The following is an 18161-nucleotide window of genomic DNA, read 5'->3' as shown; positions in this document are numbered from 1 at the left end:
CTTCATCTCTAAACTCCTGGAATGCTTGGTCCACTCGTGTCTAATACGCTCTCAGATCGCTTTCTTCTTACAATAGTGTTCAAAAGTCCTGCATAGGCGTGAAGAAAACTATATGTTTCATACTTCTGCATCTCTACAGTGAAACTGGTGGAACATATATGTTTTTGTAATCTCTCATTGTATGCCATACTCATTTTTGAATGTACCAAGTGTATAAATTGTTATGGTATGCGCATTTTTGATTAATTTTTTTTACAGCATAACCATACCTACACCAGTACAGTGTGTAGAATGGTGAACAGGTTTCTAAGTTCAGTGACTTCCAATGCAAGTTCACACAGACTTAAATTTTACTTTTTAAGATTTATTATTTTTTATTTAATTCAGAATCCTGAAAAGGGCCTTTTGAGTGCATCTTTAGCTTCTAATACTTTATTGGCCAGCCTTTGCTCTTGAGCACCAGCTTGCATCTCTGTGGCATTGAGTGAATAAGCTTCTGCAGATGTTCACGAGTGATGATGTGGTTCCAGGCCTGTATCAGAGCCCCAATCAACTAACTCTTGGTCCTTGGCTGTTTTCTAGATATCTCTAATGATACCTTGTGCCACAAATTTTCAATTGGATTGAGGTCCGGGGACTGAGCTGGCCAGTCAATAGTAGCCACCTTGTTCTTCCAACACCATTGGCTGCCATACAGCCCCAGACCATTACTTTCATCGGATGTTTCACAGAGAAGCTCAAACACTCTGGCTTGTACTCTTCATGTGGGAACCTTCTCACATAAGACTTGCCATCATTTCCTAAAATGCAAAAAGTGCTTTCATCACTAAATAGCACTTTTTCCCACTCCTCCTTCCTCCATTTTAAATATTTCAATGCCCACAGTTTTCGCCTTTGTCTTTGTATGGCTGTCATCAATGGCTTCTTTCGGGCCTTGCACCCTCTCAATCCTGCTTCCAAACATCTCTTCCTAACAGTTGATGTTGCTACCTTAATGTTGCACTTTTCTTGCCATTCTCACAGAAGCTGAGGAGAGGTGAGCTTTCAATTGGCAAGGGATGTTCTTATCAGTACTCAATCCTCCCTTTTAGTTGACTTTCTGGGCCGACCAGATCTGGGCCTGTCCTGGTTAATTCCAAGCTACTTATGTTTCTGCAAAATTCTTACGACTGTACTCTGATTACAGCCGACCTTCCTTGCGATCTGAGGGCCAGTATAACCCTCTTCATGTAGCACCACAACTCGCACACGATCCTCCACTGACAAAAATCTGAAGGCTCCCATCATAAAACTCTACAGTATGATTCACTAGATAGACCAACAGATAAGACAAACAAACAAAGCAGCAGATGTGATGCAATGTAATGCAATGAGATTGGCTGCCATTTCCAGGTTATGATTGGTCACAAGAAACTCATCTGTGATTGGCTAATTTTGGATCTGAAGCTGTACAATATTTAGTTGTGCTTTCAATTCCCATATTGTTGCAATAATTTCAGGCAAAACTGCTTCAAAAGATAAAAATATTACAGGGAGAGAATGTAAAATTGTATTCTGAACAAAACCATATATAATATGTCACATTAGCATCGAAGATATTCAACAGAAAATGTTTAAAACTTGAAAAATCAATTTATCCTATGCCTATGCAGGACTTTTGAACACCACTGTAACTCTATACAATTTGGTTTCTGCACTTCACACTCTAATGAAACTGCCCTTAGTAAAGTTTATAATGATATACTAACAGCAAAATCTAATGCTCACTGCTCCATGCTGATTCTCCTGCATCTCTTTGCAGCATTCAACACTGTGGATCACCAGCTCCTCCTGACTATGCTCCGCCTCAAGAACACCATTTTCTCCTTGTTCTCCTCTTATCTTTCTGAATGCTCCTTCACTGTATCTTTTGCTGGCTCCTCTTCCTCACCTATTCCCCTTACTGTCGAGGTTCCTCAAGGTTTCGACGTAGGCCACCTCCTTTTTTTTCCTTATACATTGCCCCTATTGGTCAAACAAGCAGTACATTTGGTTTTCAGTACCATCTCTATGCTGATGACACTCAATAATACACATCATCTCCTGGCATCACTCTTGCATTACTACAAAATACCAGTGATTGTCTTTCTGCTGTCTCATTTTGTCCTCCCTCTACCGAAAACTGAATCTGTCAAAAGCTGAACTTGTGTTTCCTCCCTCCATTATCCTACCTATGCCGGATATTGCCATTTCCATGTATGGTTCCATCATTACTCCCCAGAAACATGCCCGCTGTCTTGGTGTCATATTTGATTCAGATCTTTCCTTCACTCCCACACATCCGATCATTTGTCCACTCATGTCACTTGCACCTCAGAAACATCTCTACTGTAGAATTTGACCTTTTTTTTACCTTTGACTTGGCAACATTCTTACTGTAGCTGTTATTCATTCTCATCTGGACTATTGCAACTCTCTAGTAATCGGTGTCCTTCTTACTAATCACTCCCCTCTCCTATGCATCCTGAAAGCAGTAGCCAGGATCATATTCCTTTCCAACCACTGCATATATAATAATAATAATCTTTATTTTTTATATGGCGCTAACATTTTCCGCAGCGCTTTACAGTTTTCACAAATTATCATCGCTGTCCCCGATGGGGCTCACAATCTAAATTCCCTATCAGTATGTCTTTGGAATGTGGGAGGAAACCGTAGTGCCCAGAGGAAACCCACGCAAACACGGGGAGAACATACAAACTCCTTGCAGATGTTGTCCTTGGTGAGATATGAACCCAGCAATCCCGCTCTGCAAGGCTGCAGTGCTAACCACTGAGACACCATCCGATATAGAGTTAAATATGAACTTATCACTGTCATCCACAAAGAGCGCCATGGTTTAGCACCACTATTCATTTCCTCCCTCATCACAGTCTACCACTCTACCCATGCCCTGCATTCTGATAATGACCTAAGACTAAAGGTACCGTCACACTCAGCGATGCTGCGGCGATATAGACAACGAGCCGACCTAAACTAGATTGCTGGAGCGTCGCTGTTTAGGTCGCTGTAGAGACGTCAAACACAGCAACTCCAGAACGATGCAGGAGCGATCCAGTGACGTAACGGCGACTCACTTCTCGTTCTCGCTGGTTGTTAGCTCCATGTCAAACAGCTGAAGTGTACCGACTGGCTAGAAGGAGACGCTGCGATGCCCCCTATGCTCGTTGCTGGTGTCGTTGCTTTTGATGTCAAACATGACGATACACGCCGACCTGGCGATGAAATAAAGTTCTGGACTTCTAGCTCCGACCATTGATGGCACAGCGGGATCCAGATCGCTGCTGCGTGTCAAACACAGCGAGATCGCTATCCAGGACGCTGCAACGTCACGGATTGTTGTCGATCTCTTTGCAAAGTTGCTGAGTGTGACGGTTCCTTTACATCCTCAATAATCTGAACCTCCCCCTCCTGTTTCCATGATTTCTCTTGTGCTGCGCCTATTATTTGGAATGCACTAATAAGGACAATTTGATTACCCACAATTTTAAGTGTGGCCTACAAATGCATTTTTTTAGTCTGGCCTGTCGCCCCACCTCACTTATTTAACTATCCCCTTTTTGCCCATAAGATAATTTTCTTCAAAATCATGATCCTCAAAGCATCAGTTCACACATCCTCCATACACTTAATAGCCCTCTGTGTCTGTACTGTACACATACTGGCTGTTGACCGGTGCATGCAGTGTTATGTGCATACCCCATTTAGTATATTATGTCTGTACAATACAATATAGGCACATTTTATCATTCACCTTTCGTGTCTCCCCTATTTCCTCATAGATTGTAAGATTGTGAGCAGGGCCTTCCCTTTTTTTGGTATATGAGTTGTGTGCTATTCTGTAATATCTTTATTGTCTGCGCAAGTTCCCTCTAAAAAATTAAGTGTTGCGGAATATGTTGGCCCTATAAAAATATTAATGAGTATTATTTATATTATTACTTCTGGTTTATCGTCTCCACTTGGGTCTGGTCTCTCAGTTTTTCACTCTGATATGGTCTCTTGGCTTTTAACTCGGGTCTGGTCTTCATTTAGGTCTGGTAGTTCGGGTCTTCACTTTGTTCTGGTCTCTCGTAATGGCAACTATAAGCAAACTATGCTGCTCACACATCCGTCCTGCTACAGGTCCAAACACTGACTCCTCCTCTTCTCTGCCTTATTCAGCTTTTTATAATTTTAACTGCGCCACAGCTTTCACCTGATCTGGTGTCTCCCCTAATCCTTTTCTTTAGTTCCTACTAGGCCGGGGTCACATTTGCGAGTGTGATGCGATAAACTTGTGTGAGTCTCTCACATCAATACCCGGCGCTGCCGCCAGCACTCAGGACCGGAGCGTGCGGCTGCATAGAAATACATGCAGCCACAGACTTCGGTCCCAAGTGGTGTTGTGAGAGACTCACGCGAGTTTCTCGTATCACACTCGCAAGAGTGACCCTGGCCCTAGAGTAATTCTCTCTGCTTTCTCTTTAGGTCAGCAGAGGTTCGCTTGCAGACATTCTGTTGATGCATTGCTGTGTTTGTCTCCTCACTCATTCAATCCCTTAAACACTAAATTTGAATTATTACAAATTCTGCATTTTAAAGGAACTTTGTCCTATTAAATGGTAAAAAATAAGATAGAAACTACAAGTAAATATTGCTGTTTTGTTGTTTTTTTTCTTCTTCAAATTGTTGTGTCTTTTAGAGTTATGCTCTCTGTATAATTCTACCCAGAGAATAGGAAAGTGAAGATTAAATTGATGGATGTGTGAGGCAGTGACCCCTGTTACAGCTAGGGGACGCTGTTTGTGCACTCCAGAAGGTGCACGGAGGCATATTGAGGCCATGAGGGTGTACTGCAGACACAGGTGTAGCTGTAAATAGAATAGTGAAGCAGTGACTGATTAAGAGCCCTGTAGTAGAGGGGGAGGTGTGTCAGTGTAGGTCTTGAAAGCAGACAGAGCAGTTGTCTGCAGAGCTCTTGCTGTGTGGAGCAACACAGGGGCAAAAGGAACCAAAGAGACTGACATCCTGCATCTCGGGCTGTCTTTTGTTTACCAGGCTACAATCTGGAGGATAGCGTGTGGTGCACGCGTGAGTAAAGAGACTTGGTACCGGCATGTAGTCACCTAGGGAAACTGGACAGAGGGAAGTCCGGCCTGTTTATTGACTGCAAGCTAAAGCCGTGTATTGTGTATTTCTAATGGACTGTATGACGAAGCCGGGTAGTATGTATTTCCATTGGTCTGGATGAAGAAGCATGTATGGTGTATTTCTAATAAGACTGTGTGAAGTAGCACATTAAAGGAAAGCTTTGTTTGAACGTATGCAGCACCCCAGGTGACCGGTTGCTGCAGTGATTTTGCTTTTCCTTTGGGGAGGGTAATGTCATGCGCAGAGGCAATGGGGTTCTCTTCACCAGGTAAGGCACACACGTCAGAAAAAAACAAGAGTATTCAGCTCACCCATAAAAGTCCAAAAGCTGTGGTTATAGCATCCGAGCAGGGAAAAGACGTCTCCGCTGTAACGTGGATGAAGCTCCAAACAAAGCAAGATTTCCAGCTCCAGGACGTAAATATAAAAATATTGTATCTTTAATCCATAATTTAAAATAGCAAAGGCTGACAAAAAAGCAGAGAAAAGATCACACGGCAGTCATGACCAGTACCACTGGTACTGAGGACTAAGAACTTAGTGTTCGAAACGCGTTCAGTCATGACTGCCGTGTGATCTTTTCTCCGTTTTTTTGTCAGCCTTTGCTATTTTAAATTATGGAATAAAGATACAATATTTTTATATTTACGTCCTGGAGCTGGAAATCTTGTTTAAGGCACACACATGCAACACATTCTGAATCCAGGCCAGGAGGGGGAGCTCAGTACCCAGATTCAGGGGAGCTTCCCTAGGCTTTATGTATCCTGACCTGGAGGAGGAGTTAGGACAGTGGTTGAGAGACACTGAAGTAGAAGGAAGTCTGGAAATGAGTGCAGACAGAGAGGTCTGGCAGCCACTAGAGGGAGCTGCAGCCTCTGGAAGGACAGATAACCTGGAAGGGTTGAATATGGAGTAGCCGGAACGGAAGGAGCACAGGAGAGGAACAGAGCTCAGAGGGGAACTGTGGAAGGGCACCCTCAGAGCTGAAGTGCAGAACCCGGGAACCGGGAGCCCAAGGCTTTTGTGAGACTCTAGGACACAGAGCAGAACCAGAGGGCACGACACTACACGTTAACTGCCCGCACCACACCTGAGACGCAGCAGCACCTGAGGAGCCCAGTGCATGATAGAGTCCTGGTAAAAGGCTCAAGCTGCCCGTCATGCAGTACCTGTCTTAGGACAGGGGGAATAGATGACTCTGCTGGAAGCTTCAGGCAGCAGGGAACTCGCCTTTAAGGGTGCTAGTTACAAGGGATCATGGACCTCTACCAAACAAGGGAAATCTCCATTGCCTCTGAGTTGGCCGGACCACCATCATCCATGTCTGGTACCCTGGACTGTGGCCAGCAACCTACAGTAAACCAGGTAAAGACTTACAACTTGTCTCCTCCATTTATTTACTGGCTATACCATCCACGCCCTACACCATAGAACCCCTGGGGACCCCGCTTCACCTGAGTAACACCCGTGCTGCTGCAACATCCTCAAGGGGACCCCTTCAATGCAGCGTCGGTCCTACTACTGACCAAACTCCACAGGTGGCGTCACAACAAATTTTGAACATTTTCCCCTTTAACATTGAGGCCCAGGGCCACAGACCAGGTCGCAGCCACTGTGACATCCCCCTTTCACTGTGTACGGTGCTACCGCTGCATCACAATGGATATATAGATAGTATTACTGCAATAGACAGGCTGTTTTTTGCTTTTGAGATAATTTATAAACATGTATATTAAATGTAACCCGTCACCTGAAAAAATGCCATTAATTTACCTGCAGATATGGAGTTAATCTGCAGGTTAATAGCGTTTTCAAACCCCCCGCCGCCACCGATGGCACTTAGACCCATGATGCTGGATGAAAATTACATTTATTCTCCTGACAGCATTCTGGTTTCAATCATGGGGGTGTTGCGGGTTCGGTCATCTCTCTGTGCACAGAAAGCCCAGTCAGTGTGGAGGGTGCGGTTACAGCCACTGCTCTCTACACACAGCGGCGACAGAATCGGCGTCATCCCTGTGACTAAAACCAGAATGCTGCCTGTTATCTTCCTCCCAGCAGCGTGCCTGTAATTGATTGTGCCGGTATGGGCTAAAAACACTATTAACCTGCATATTGACCCCACGTCTGCAGGTTAATAGTGTTTTTTCAGGTGACAGGTGACCTTTAAATCTGTTTTGTTTTACCTTTTTATAATTTTTAATATCTGTTGATAGACTACAGTGGATGGAGTTATCATACTGCAACAATTTCCATTTTCCTCAAGCCTCCAACGTATGACTGTTATATCCCAAGTTATAGGAGGGGAAGAACACTTAGTTTTCATGAAGGGAGCACCAGAAATGGTAAAAAACTTTTGCACTCCTGAATCAGGTAATGGCTTTAGAACATAAATAAACTTACTTGGGTTAAGTATAGTCACACATACTGTATCTCAAATAGAAGCTGTGAAAATAGATGCTGCAATGAACCTATTGATCAGCACATTAAACATAATGACTGTACATATAGTTACTTTAATCTTAGATCAAATCTCTAATTGGTAAATGCCCACATCATACTAATTTGTGTCCCTGTAAAACAATCCAGGGAATAAGGCAAAAAATGGCAACATAGTGCCTATAGTTTATATCATAAACTTGCACCAAGAAAGTACCATAATGTGCCCATTCACACCTATATTTTGTTCACATAATGTAAAACAACTCAAACATAGCACTGTTTGGCACAGTGGCCAGTTGTAGGATATATAGCTTATGTAAACAAGTATGCAGATACAGCAGCACAGAATATGCAGACTCATTGGTAAAGTATACAAATTTGTATTTACTAAGTATTTACAATTCAAATAGCTAAAGATGCGATATTTTACTATTTTAATATACCTAAGCACTGACGTGTACAATATGATCAAATTTGCAATGCTGGCTAAATACTACACCAAACAAATTTCCTGGCAGTTGAGGATTACATTTTTGTTGGTCTACCTGACTGTGCTTTTGCCCTGATTTTCCATTTGTTAATTGCAGTTTGAACGCTGCTGACTGGCATTATCAATTCCTTGGATATTTTTTTGTATCCCTTTCCTGTTTTATACAATTCAACTACCTTATCCCATAGATCCCTTGACAATTCTTTTGCTTTCCCCATGACTCACAATCCAGAAACATCAGTGGCTGGTTGAAATATGCAGAGTCTGTCTGGATCCCAGAAACTCACTCAACTTTTATACACACACACTGATTACAAGCAAACAGGTCACAGGTGAAAATGTTACCTTTAGTAGCCATTCAAACCCATTTGTGTCAACTTCTGTGTATGTTATCAGGCTAAAATCACCAGGGTATGTAAACTTTTCATCACGGTCATTTGGAAGTTGTGGGTTGTCATTATGATTTAAAAAGAGAAAACACAGTAGTTTGACAATAAATGGCTTCACCCAACCACTAACCATGAGTGGAGAGAATGTTTTGGTGTTATCATTCATATTCTCTGAAAAAAGGCCAAGAAGGCAAAAATTCTGCCGGGTATGTTAACTTTTGAGCACAACTGTTTCTACTGTGTATATGTATACAGCTCTGGCAATAATTAAGAGACCACCACATCAAACCCTTGTCATGGGCAGGCCAATCTCCAGACTTAAATCCCATTGAAAACCTCTGGAATGTAATCAAGAGGATGATGGATAGTCACAAGCCATCAAACAAAGAAGAACTGCTTACATTTTTGCTCTGGAAGCAGTATGAAAGACTGGTGGAAAGCATGCCAAGACGCATGAAAGCTGTGATTAAAAATAATGGTTATTCCACAAAATATTGATTTCTGAACTCTTCATGAGTTAAAACATTTGTATTGTTGTTACTAAATGATTATGAACTTGTTTTCCTTGCATTATTTGAGGTCTGAAAGAACTTTTTTTTTTAAATTTAGACCATTTCTCCTTTTCAGAATAAAAAAATACAAAATGTATTGCTTGGAAATTCGGAGACATGATATCAGAAGTTTATCGAATATATGGACAATTTACATTTTACTCAAAAATTTACCTATAAAGAGAAAAATCAGACAAACTGAACATTTTGCAGTGGTCTCTTAATTTTTGCCAGAGCTGTATATACACATATACAGAGTATATATATTTATCCCGAAAATGGCTATCGAGTGGTATTCAAATTCTGCAATAACTGATGCCATAGCTCATCTATATATTTCATAATGTGCCCATATAGCATAATACATAGGAAAAAAATCTCACATAGACATGTACAGTGCCCACATAATTCCCATATGGCCCAGAAAGGTGCTGAGGTGCAACAGAGACAAATAATACATATTACTATACTGCACACTCAGAAAGCCATATTGTACATATATGTGTCGCACAATGATAGAGACATTTGTTTTAATGATAAACAGTGCAATGTCTGATGTGCCATGAGAACATGATCATACAATGCGGACATAGCACCATTTGTTGTCACTTGCTTTGTGCAAATAATGTCTTCCTGCCATTACTAGCCATTTGTATGGGGAAGATTTTTAACCCCTTTCTACCATTGGACGTACTATTCCATCCATGTGGGGTGGGCCCTACTTCCCAAGGACCGAACAGTATGTCCAGCGCGATCAGCCACGCTCACGGGGGGAGCGCGGCCGATCGCGGCCGGGTGTCAGCTGATTATTGCAGCTGACATCTGGCACTATGTGCCAGGAGCGGTCACGAACCGCTCCTGGCACATTAACCCCTGGCACACTGCGATCAAAGATGATCGCAGCTTTCCGGCGGCATAGGGAAGCGTCGCGCAGGGAGGGGGCTCCCTGCGTGCTTCCCTGAGACCCTTGGAGCAACGCAATGTGATCACGTTGCTCCGAAGGTCTCCTACCTCCTCCCTGCAGGCCCCGGATCCAAAATGGCCATGGGGCTGCATCCGGGTCCTGCAGGGAGGTGACTTACCAGCGCCTGCTCAGAGCAGGCGCTGGTAAGCCTGCAGCCCTGCCTGTCAGATCGCTGATCTGATACAGTGCTGTGCAAAGTGTCAGATCAGCGATCTGACCCTATAGTATCATGTCCCTCCATGGGACAATGCACAAAAGAGAAAAAAATTCAAATGTGTTAAAAAAAATAAAAAACCCTAAATGAAGAAAAAAAAATTGCTCCAACAAATACATTTCTTTATCTAAATAAAAAAACAAAACAATAAAAGTACACATATTTAGTATCGCCGCGTCTGTAATGACCCCACCTATAAAACTGTCCCACTAGTTAACCCCTTCAGTGAACACCGTCACAAAAGATGAGGCAAAAAACAACGCTTTATTATCATACCGCCGAACAAAAAGTGGAATAACACGCAATAAAAAAAGGATATAAATATCCATGAAACCGCTGAAAATGTAATCTTGTCCCGCAAAAAATGAGCCACCACACAGCATCATCAGCAAAAAAATTAAAAAGTTATAGTCTTCAGAATAAAGCGATACAAAAATAATAATTTTTTATATAAAATAGTTTTTATCGTATAAAAGCGCCAAAACATAAAAAATGATATAAATGAGGTATCACTGTAATCGTACTGACCCGAACAATTACCAAACGCGGAATGGCATAAACGCCCCCCCCAAAAGAAATTCATGAATAGCTGGTTTTTGGTCATTCTGCCTCACAAAAATCGGAATAAAAAGCGATCAAAAAATGTAATGTGCCCAAATATGGTTCCAATAAAAATGTCAACACGTCCCGCAAAAAACAAGACCTCACAAGACTCTGTGAATCAAAATATGGAAAAATTATAGCTCTCAAAATGTGGAGACGCAAAAACTATTTTTTGCAATAAAAAGTGTCTTTTAGTGTGTGACAGCTGCCAATCATAAAAATCCGCTAAAATACCTGCTATAAATAGTAAATCAAACCCCCCTTCATCCCCCCCTTAGTTAGGGAAAAATAATAAAATTAAAAAAATGTATTTATTTCCATTTTCCCATTAGGGTTACGTTTAGGGTTGGGGCTAGGGTTAGGGTTGGGGCTAGGGTTAGGGTTGGGGCTAGGTTTAGGGTTGGAGCTAGGGTTAGGGCTAGGATTGGGGCTAGGGTTAGGGTTGGGGCTAGGGTTAGGGTTGGGGCTAGGGTTAGGGTTGGGGCTAGGGTTAGGGCTACAGTTAGGGTTGGGGCTAAAGTTAGGTTTAGGTTTGGGGCTAAAGTTGGGGATAGGGTTTGGATTACATTTACGGTTGGGATTAGAGTTGGGATTAGGATTAGGGGTGTGTCAGGGTTAGGGGTGTGGATAGGGTTACCGTTGGGATTAGGGTTAGGGATGTGTTTGGATTAGGGTTTCAGTTAGAATTGGGGGGTTTCCTGTTGTGATTTTGCTTTTTGCTCCCTCTAGTGGTCATTAGTGATTTGACTCTGGAGCGTCTGTCTTTTCCTATATCCTCACCTGGGCCGTTAGTTCAGGGGCATTGCTATATAAGCTCCCTGGACCTTCAGTTCAATGCCTGGCATCGTTGAAATCAGAGCTAATCTGTTGTGCTCTTGTCCTCTGATCCTGGTTCCTGTTTTTCAAGCTAAGTCTGCTTCTTTGCTTTTTCCTTTTGTTTTGTTTGGTATTTTTGTCCAGCTTGTTCCTATCTGTATCTTGACCTTTGCTGGAAGCTCTAGGGGGCTGGTGTTCTCCCCCCGGACCGTTAGACGGTTCGGGGGTTCTGGAAATTCTTAATCCTGTATCCTTTCGCCTGGATCTACCTGTGTCGTTTGCTATCCACAACGTGTTTCATAGGTCCTTGTTGCGGCGGTACGTTGTGCCTGTGGTTCCTTCTGCTGAGCCTCCTGCTCCGGTGTTGGTTGAGGGCGAGTTGGAGTACGTGGTGGAGAAGATCTTGGATTCTCGTCTCTCCAGGCGGAGGCTTCAGTACCTGATGTGGTTGGTTCTCTGGTGGTGGGGGTGACTGTTATGACCCCAGTGGACAGGGTCTCAGAGGAACGTGTAAGTCTGTAAGATACAAAAATCCAGCTCATAGGGCTGTGGTAACTGGGTTGACCAAATAGCTACTCCTAACGCCAACACTAGAAGTAGCCGGGGATCATGCCTACGGATCGCTAGATGACTCGCGCCAGCCGGAGAATCTAACTACTCCTAGGAGAAGAAAACAAAGACCTCTCTTGCCTCCAGAGAAAGGGACCCCAAAGCAAGATACAAGCCCCCCACAAATAATAACGGTGAGGTAAGAGGAAATGACAAACACAGAAATGAACCAGGTTCAGCAAAGAGAGGCCAGCTTACTAATAGCAGAATATAGCAAGATAACTTATCTGGTCAACAAAAACCCTATAAAAATCCACGCTGGAGATTCAAGAACCCCCGAACCGTCTAACGGTCCGGGGGGAGAACACCAGCCCCCTAGAGCTTCCAGCAAAGGTCAAGATACAGATAGGAACAAGCTGGACAAAAATACCAAACAAAACAAAAGCAAAAAGCAAAGAAGCAGACTTAGCTTGAAAAACAGGAACCAGGATCAGAGGACAAGAGCACAACAGATTAGCTCTGATTTCAACGATGCCAGGCATTGAACTGAAGGTCTAGGGAGCTTATATAGCAACGCCCCTGAACTAACGGCCCAGGTGAGGATATAGGAAAAGACAGACGCTCCAGAGTCAAATCACTAATGACCACTAGAGGGAGCAAAAAGCAAAATCACAACAGTTTCCACTGTTTAGGAACATCAGGGGCTCTCCAAACGCGACATGGCGTCCGATCTCAATTCCAGCCAATTCTGCGCTGAAAAAGTAAAACAGTGCTCCTTCCCTTCCGAGCTCTCCTGTGCGCCCAAACAGGGGTTTACCCCAACATATGGGGTATCAGCCTACTCAGAACACACTGGACAACAACTTTTGGGGTCCAATTTCTCCTGTAACCCTTGGGAAAATGCAAACGTGGGGGCTAAAAAATAATTTTTGTGGAAAAAAGATTTTTTATTTTCACGGATCTGTGTTATAAACTGTAGTGAAACACTTGGGGGTTCAAAGTTCTCACAACACATCTAGATAAGTTCATTGGGGGGTCTAGTTTCCAATATGGCATCACTTTTGGGGGGTTTCTACTGTTTAGGTACATTAGGGGCTCTGCAAACGCAATGTGATGCCTACAGACCATTCCATCTAAATCTGCATTCCAAATGGCGCTCCTTCCCTTCCGAGCTCTCCCATGCGCCCAAACGGTGGTTTCCTCCCCACATGTTGGGTATCAGCGTACTGAGGATAAATAGTTCAACAACTTTTGGGCTCCAATTTCTCCTGTTACCCTTGGGAAAATACAAAACTGAGGGCTAAAAAATAATTTTTGTGGAAAAAATAATTTTTATTTTCACGGCTCTGCGTTATAAACTGTAGTGAAACACTTGGGGGTTCAAAGCTCTCACAACACATCTAGATGAATTCCTCAGGGGGTCTACTTTCCAAAATGGTGTCACTAGGGTTGAGCGACTTTTATTTTTATAGGATCGGGTCGGGTTTAACGAAACCCGACTTTCTCAAAAGTCGGGTTGAGTGAAATCGGCTGATCCTATAAAAAAGTCGGGGTCGGGGTCGGCCGAAACACGAAACCCAATGCAGTGCAATGGGATACTATGGTTCCCAGGGTCTGAAGGAGAGGAAACTCTCCTTCAGGCCCTGGGATCCATATTAATGTGTAAAATAAAGAATCAAAATAAAAAATATTGATATACTCACCCTCGGACGCGCCCTGGTACTAACCGGCAGCCTTCCTTCCTAAGAATGAGCGCGTGAATGACCTGCGGTGACGTCGCGGCTTGTGATTGGTCGCGTGAGCGGTCACATGGGCGGTCACGCGACCAATCACAAGCCGCAATGTCATCTAAGGCCCTTCACGCGCTCATTCTTAGGAAGGAAGGCTGCCGGAAAGAAGCAGGGCGCGTCCGAGGGTGAGTATATTCCTATTAGGTAAGTATATTCCTATTAGGTATATACTCACCCTCGGACGCGCCCTGCTTCTTTCCGGCAGCCTTCCTTCCTGAGAATGAGTGCGTGAAGGGCCTTAGATGACGCCGCGGCTTGTGATTGGTCGCGTGACCGCCCATGTGACCGCTCACGTGACCAATCACAAGCCGCGACGTCACCGCAGGTCATTCACGCGCTCATTCTTAGGAAGGAAGGCTGCCGGTTAGTACCAAGGCGCGTCCGAGGGTGAGTATATCAATATTTTTTATTTTGATTCTTTATTTTACACTTAAACATGGATTCCGATACCGATTCCCGATATCGCAAACATATCGGAACTCAGTATCGGAATTCCGATACCAGATTCAGAAGATCGCCGACCTCATGGCCGACCCCACACAGGGGTCGGGTTTCATGAAACCCGACTTTGCCAAAAGTCGGCGACTTCTGAAAATGGCCGACCCGTTTCGCTCAACCCTAGGTGTCACTTGTTGGGGGTTTTAATGTTTAGGCACATCAGTGGCTCTCCAAATTCAACATGGCATCCCATCTCAATTCCAGTCAATTTTGCAATGAAAAGTCAAATGGCGCTCCTTCCCTTCCAAGCTCCGCCATGCGCCCAAACAGTGGCTTACCCCCACATATGGGGTATCAGCATTCTCAGGACAAATTGTACAACAACTTTTGGGGTACAATTTCTTCTCTTATCCTTGGGAAAATAAAAAATTGGGGGCAAAAGTTCATTTTTGTGAAAAAATATGATTTTTTATTTTTACGGCTCTGCATTATAAACTTCTGTGAAGCACTTGGTGGGTCGAAGTGCTCCCACACATCTAGATAAGTTCCTTAGGGGGTCTACTTTCCAAAATGGTGTCACTTGTTGGGGGTTTTAATGTTTAGTCACATCAGTGGCTCTCCAAACGCAACATGGTGTCCCATCTCAATTCCTGTCAATTTTGCATTGAAAAGTCAAATGGCGCTCCTTCGCTTCCGAGCTCTGCCATGCGCCCAAACAGTGGTTTACCCCCACATATGGGGTATCGGCGTACTGAGGACAAATAGTTCAACAACTTTTGGGGTCCAATTTCTCCTGTTACCCTTGGTAAAATAAAACAAATTGGAGCTAAATTAAATTTTTTGTGTAAAAAAGTTAAATGTTCATTTTTATTTAAACATTCCAAAAATTCCTGTGAAATACCTGAAGGGTTAATAAACTTTTTGAATGTGATTTTGAGCACCTTGAGGGGTGCAGTTTTTAGAATGGTGTCACACTTGGTTATTTTCTATCATATAGACCCCTCAAAATGACTTCAAATGAGATGTGGTCCCTAAAAAAAAATGTGTTGTAAAATGTGAAATTGCTGGTCAAATTTAAACCCTTATAACTCCCTAACAAAAAAATAAAGTAGACATGTGAGAAATGTTACTTATTAAGTATTTTGTGTGACGTATCTCTGTGATTTAATTGCATAAAAATACAAATTTGGAAAATTGCAACATTTTCCAAATTTTTGCCAAATTTCCATTTTTTTCACAAATAAACGCAGGTAATATCAAAGAAATTTTACTGCTGTCATGAAGTACAATGTGTCACGAGAAAACAGTGTCAGAATCACCTGGATCCGTTGAAGCGTTCAAGAGTTATAACCTCATAAAGGGACAGTGGTCAGAATTGTAAAAATTGGCCTGGTCATTAACATGCAAACCACCCTTGGGGCTTAAGGGGTTAAGCCTCTACCACTGTAGACAATATCATTGAGTACTCAACTGGACAAGAAAATAACTGAGTCACCGACAGTTTGATTGCCAAAGCACACATCCTCAGTTCGTTTGTAAATCTGAAGATCTGATTAACGTAGAACATGCAGATCGATAGAGACGGCCAGGCATGAAAACTGCATCTTCTAATGTATCAGTCGGGAAGTGGTAATTGTGTCGTCACATCTGTGTTTAAAAGGTTCTTTGATAAAAAGAAAATGTATCTAAAAATTATTTTGACTGAAAATCCACTATAAGTTTTATTGTTAACTGTAATAAGTAGCTGAGCAAAAAATTGGATGGTTTGTAATTTTGTTCATTTTCTCAGTCCCTGAAAATTTTTGTAGTGAGCTCTATTTATATACAACCCAGGGCTTCAGAGTGATAGGACTGGCGTATAAAATAATACAATTTACAAAGGATATGGACACAGAAAGTTACACAAGGTAAATATTAATAGTTGAATATCTTACAAATTGGAAATTACTTGTAGATGTTGTATTAGCTGTTTGTTGCACTGTTTTAGACAGACATATGGAAGTTTTCTATCAATTACAAAGTCCAAATACGATAACTGCACATTTTAATTTATAATTCCAGATCAATCTAAAATATATATTTTCTGTTTTTTATGTAGCCTGTACTTTGCATCAGATTGATATGTGCTACTGACTTGTCACATCAGTGTTCTCCATTTTATTTATTTTAAGGGAGGAGGTGGAATCAGACCTTATATTTCTTGGTCTTCTGATACTAGAAAATCGATTGAAACCTGAAACTATTCCAGTTTTAAAGGAGATAACCAATGCATTAATTCGGCCTGTTATGATTACAGGTATAATCCCACAAAATGCATTATTAAAGGTGATGGGAGGAGAACTGTGGAGACATAAGTTCAGATCAGAAGGATTGTTGTAGGGGTCAAGCTATTGTGGCCGAAATACAGACTCTAAATTATGGCTACCAGCTTAGTAATATGATTAGGTAAGGGGGACCATAGATAAGACTCAAAACCAGAAATTCAATTGTTATACCTTCATATATTTTTCCACTAAAGGTGATAATCTTCAGACAGCCATAACTGTTGCAAGAAATTCAGGCATTGTCCAAAAAGATACCAGTGTGACTTTAATCGAAGCATGCGAGCCAACTGAGAGCTGCCCTGCATCCATTACATGGAGATATATGGAAAATGCAGACGATAAAGAAATTACAGTAAGACATTTTAGATGTTCCCAAATTTTAGTATTATATATTCACATATGTAGCAAAGTTTATCATGATACAGATAGCAAAGAACTGGAATGTAGTGAAGCAAAAAAGTGTAATTCAACACCTCACTTGACATTGGTCAATGACTTGTGCAATGTTAACTAAGGGTACCTTCACACTAAGCGATTTTACAACGATAACGATAGCGATTCGTGACGTTGCAGCGTCCTGGATAGCGATATCGTTGTGTTTGACACGCAGCAGCGATCAGGATCCCGCTGTGAGATAGCTGGTCGTTGCTGAAAGTCCAGAACTTTATTTCGTCGCTGGATCTCCTGCTGACATCGCTGAATTGGTGTGTGTGACACCGATCCAGCGATGTCTTCACTGGTAACCAGGGTAAACATCGGGTTACTAAGCGCAGGGCCGCGCTTAGTAACCCGATGTTTACCCTGGTTACCATTGTAAAAGTAAAAAAAAAAAACACATACTCACATTCCGGTGCCCGGCGTCCGCTTCCCTGCACTCCTTCTGCATCCTGTGTAAGTGCCGGCCGTAAAGCAGAGCGGTGACGTCACCGCTGTGCTCTGTGGGAGATGCCGGAGATGTTCGGCGCTGACACAGGATGCAGGAGGAGTGCAGGGAAGCGGACGCCGGGCACCGGAATGTGAGTATGTGTTTTTTTTTTTACTTTTACAATGGTAACCAGGGTAAACATCGGGTTACTAAGCGCGGCCCTGCGCTTAGTAACCCGATGTTTACCCTGGTTACCCGGGGACTTCGGCATCGTTGGTCGCTGGAGAGCCGTCTGTGTGACAGCTCTCCAGCGACCACACACAGCATCGTTGTCTGTATCGCTGCAGCGTCGCTTAGTGTGAAGGTACCTTTAATCTCCTTAAGTAACATAACCTTCCCTGACGAGTTATCTGGCTCACGCGTTGTGAGTCATCATCTTGTGTATATATCTATATATACAGTTAGATCCAGAAATATTAGGACATTGACACAAGTTTTGGCATTTTAGCTGTTTACCAAAACATATTCATTGCACAGTTATGTAATTAATATGG

At 42.7% G+C, this 18161-nt stretch overlaps 1 protein-coding gene across 1 annotated transcript in view; it reads left to right on the top strand.

Moving 5' to 3' along the window:
* LOC143808073 (putative cation-transporting ATPase 13A4) overlaps positions 1-18161 on the top strand; it is a 370353-nt gene that overhangs the window by 263926 nt on the left and 88266 nt on the right. The window contains exons 16-19 of the mRNA XM_077290330.1: positions 7389-7545; positions 16208-16325; positions 16590-16714; positions 16937-17094. Coding sequence (XP_077146445.1) covers positions 7389-7545; positions 16208-16325; positions 16590-16714; positions 16937-17094 — 558 coding nt within the window. The remainder of the gene's footprint in view (positions 1-7388; positions 7546-16207; positions 16326-16589; positions 16715-16936; positions 17095-18161) is intronic.

This window comes from Ranitomeya variabilis, chromosome 2, assembly GCF_051348905.1.
Source record: "Ranitomeya variabilis isolate aRanVar5 chromosome 2, aRanVar5.hap1, whole genome shotgun sequence".
Taxonomy (NCBI): domain Eukaryota; kingdom Metazoa; phylum Chordata; class Amphibia; order Anura; family Dendrobatidae; genus Ranitomeya; species Ranitomeya variabilis.
The sequence above is the reverse complement of the archived record's forward strand: the minus strand, read 5'-3'. Positions and strand labels throughout refer to the sequence as shown.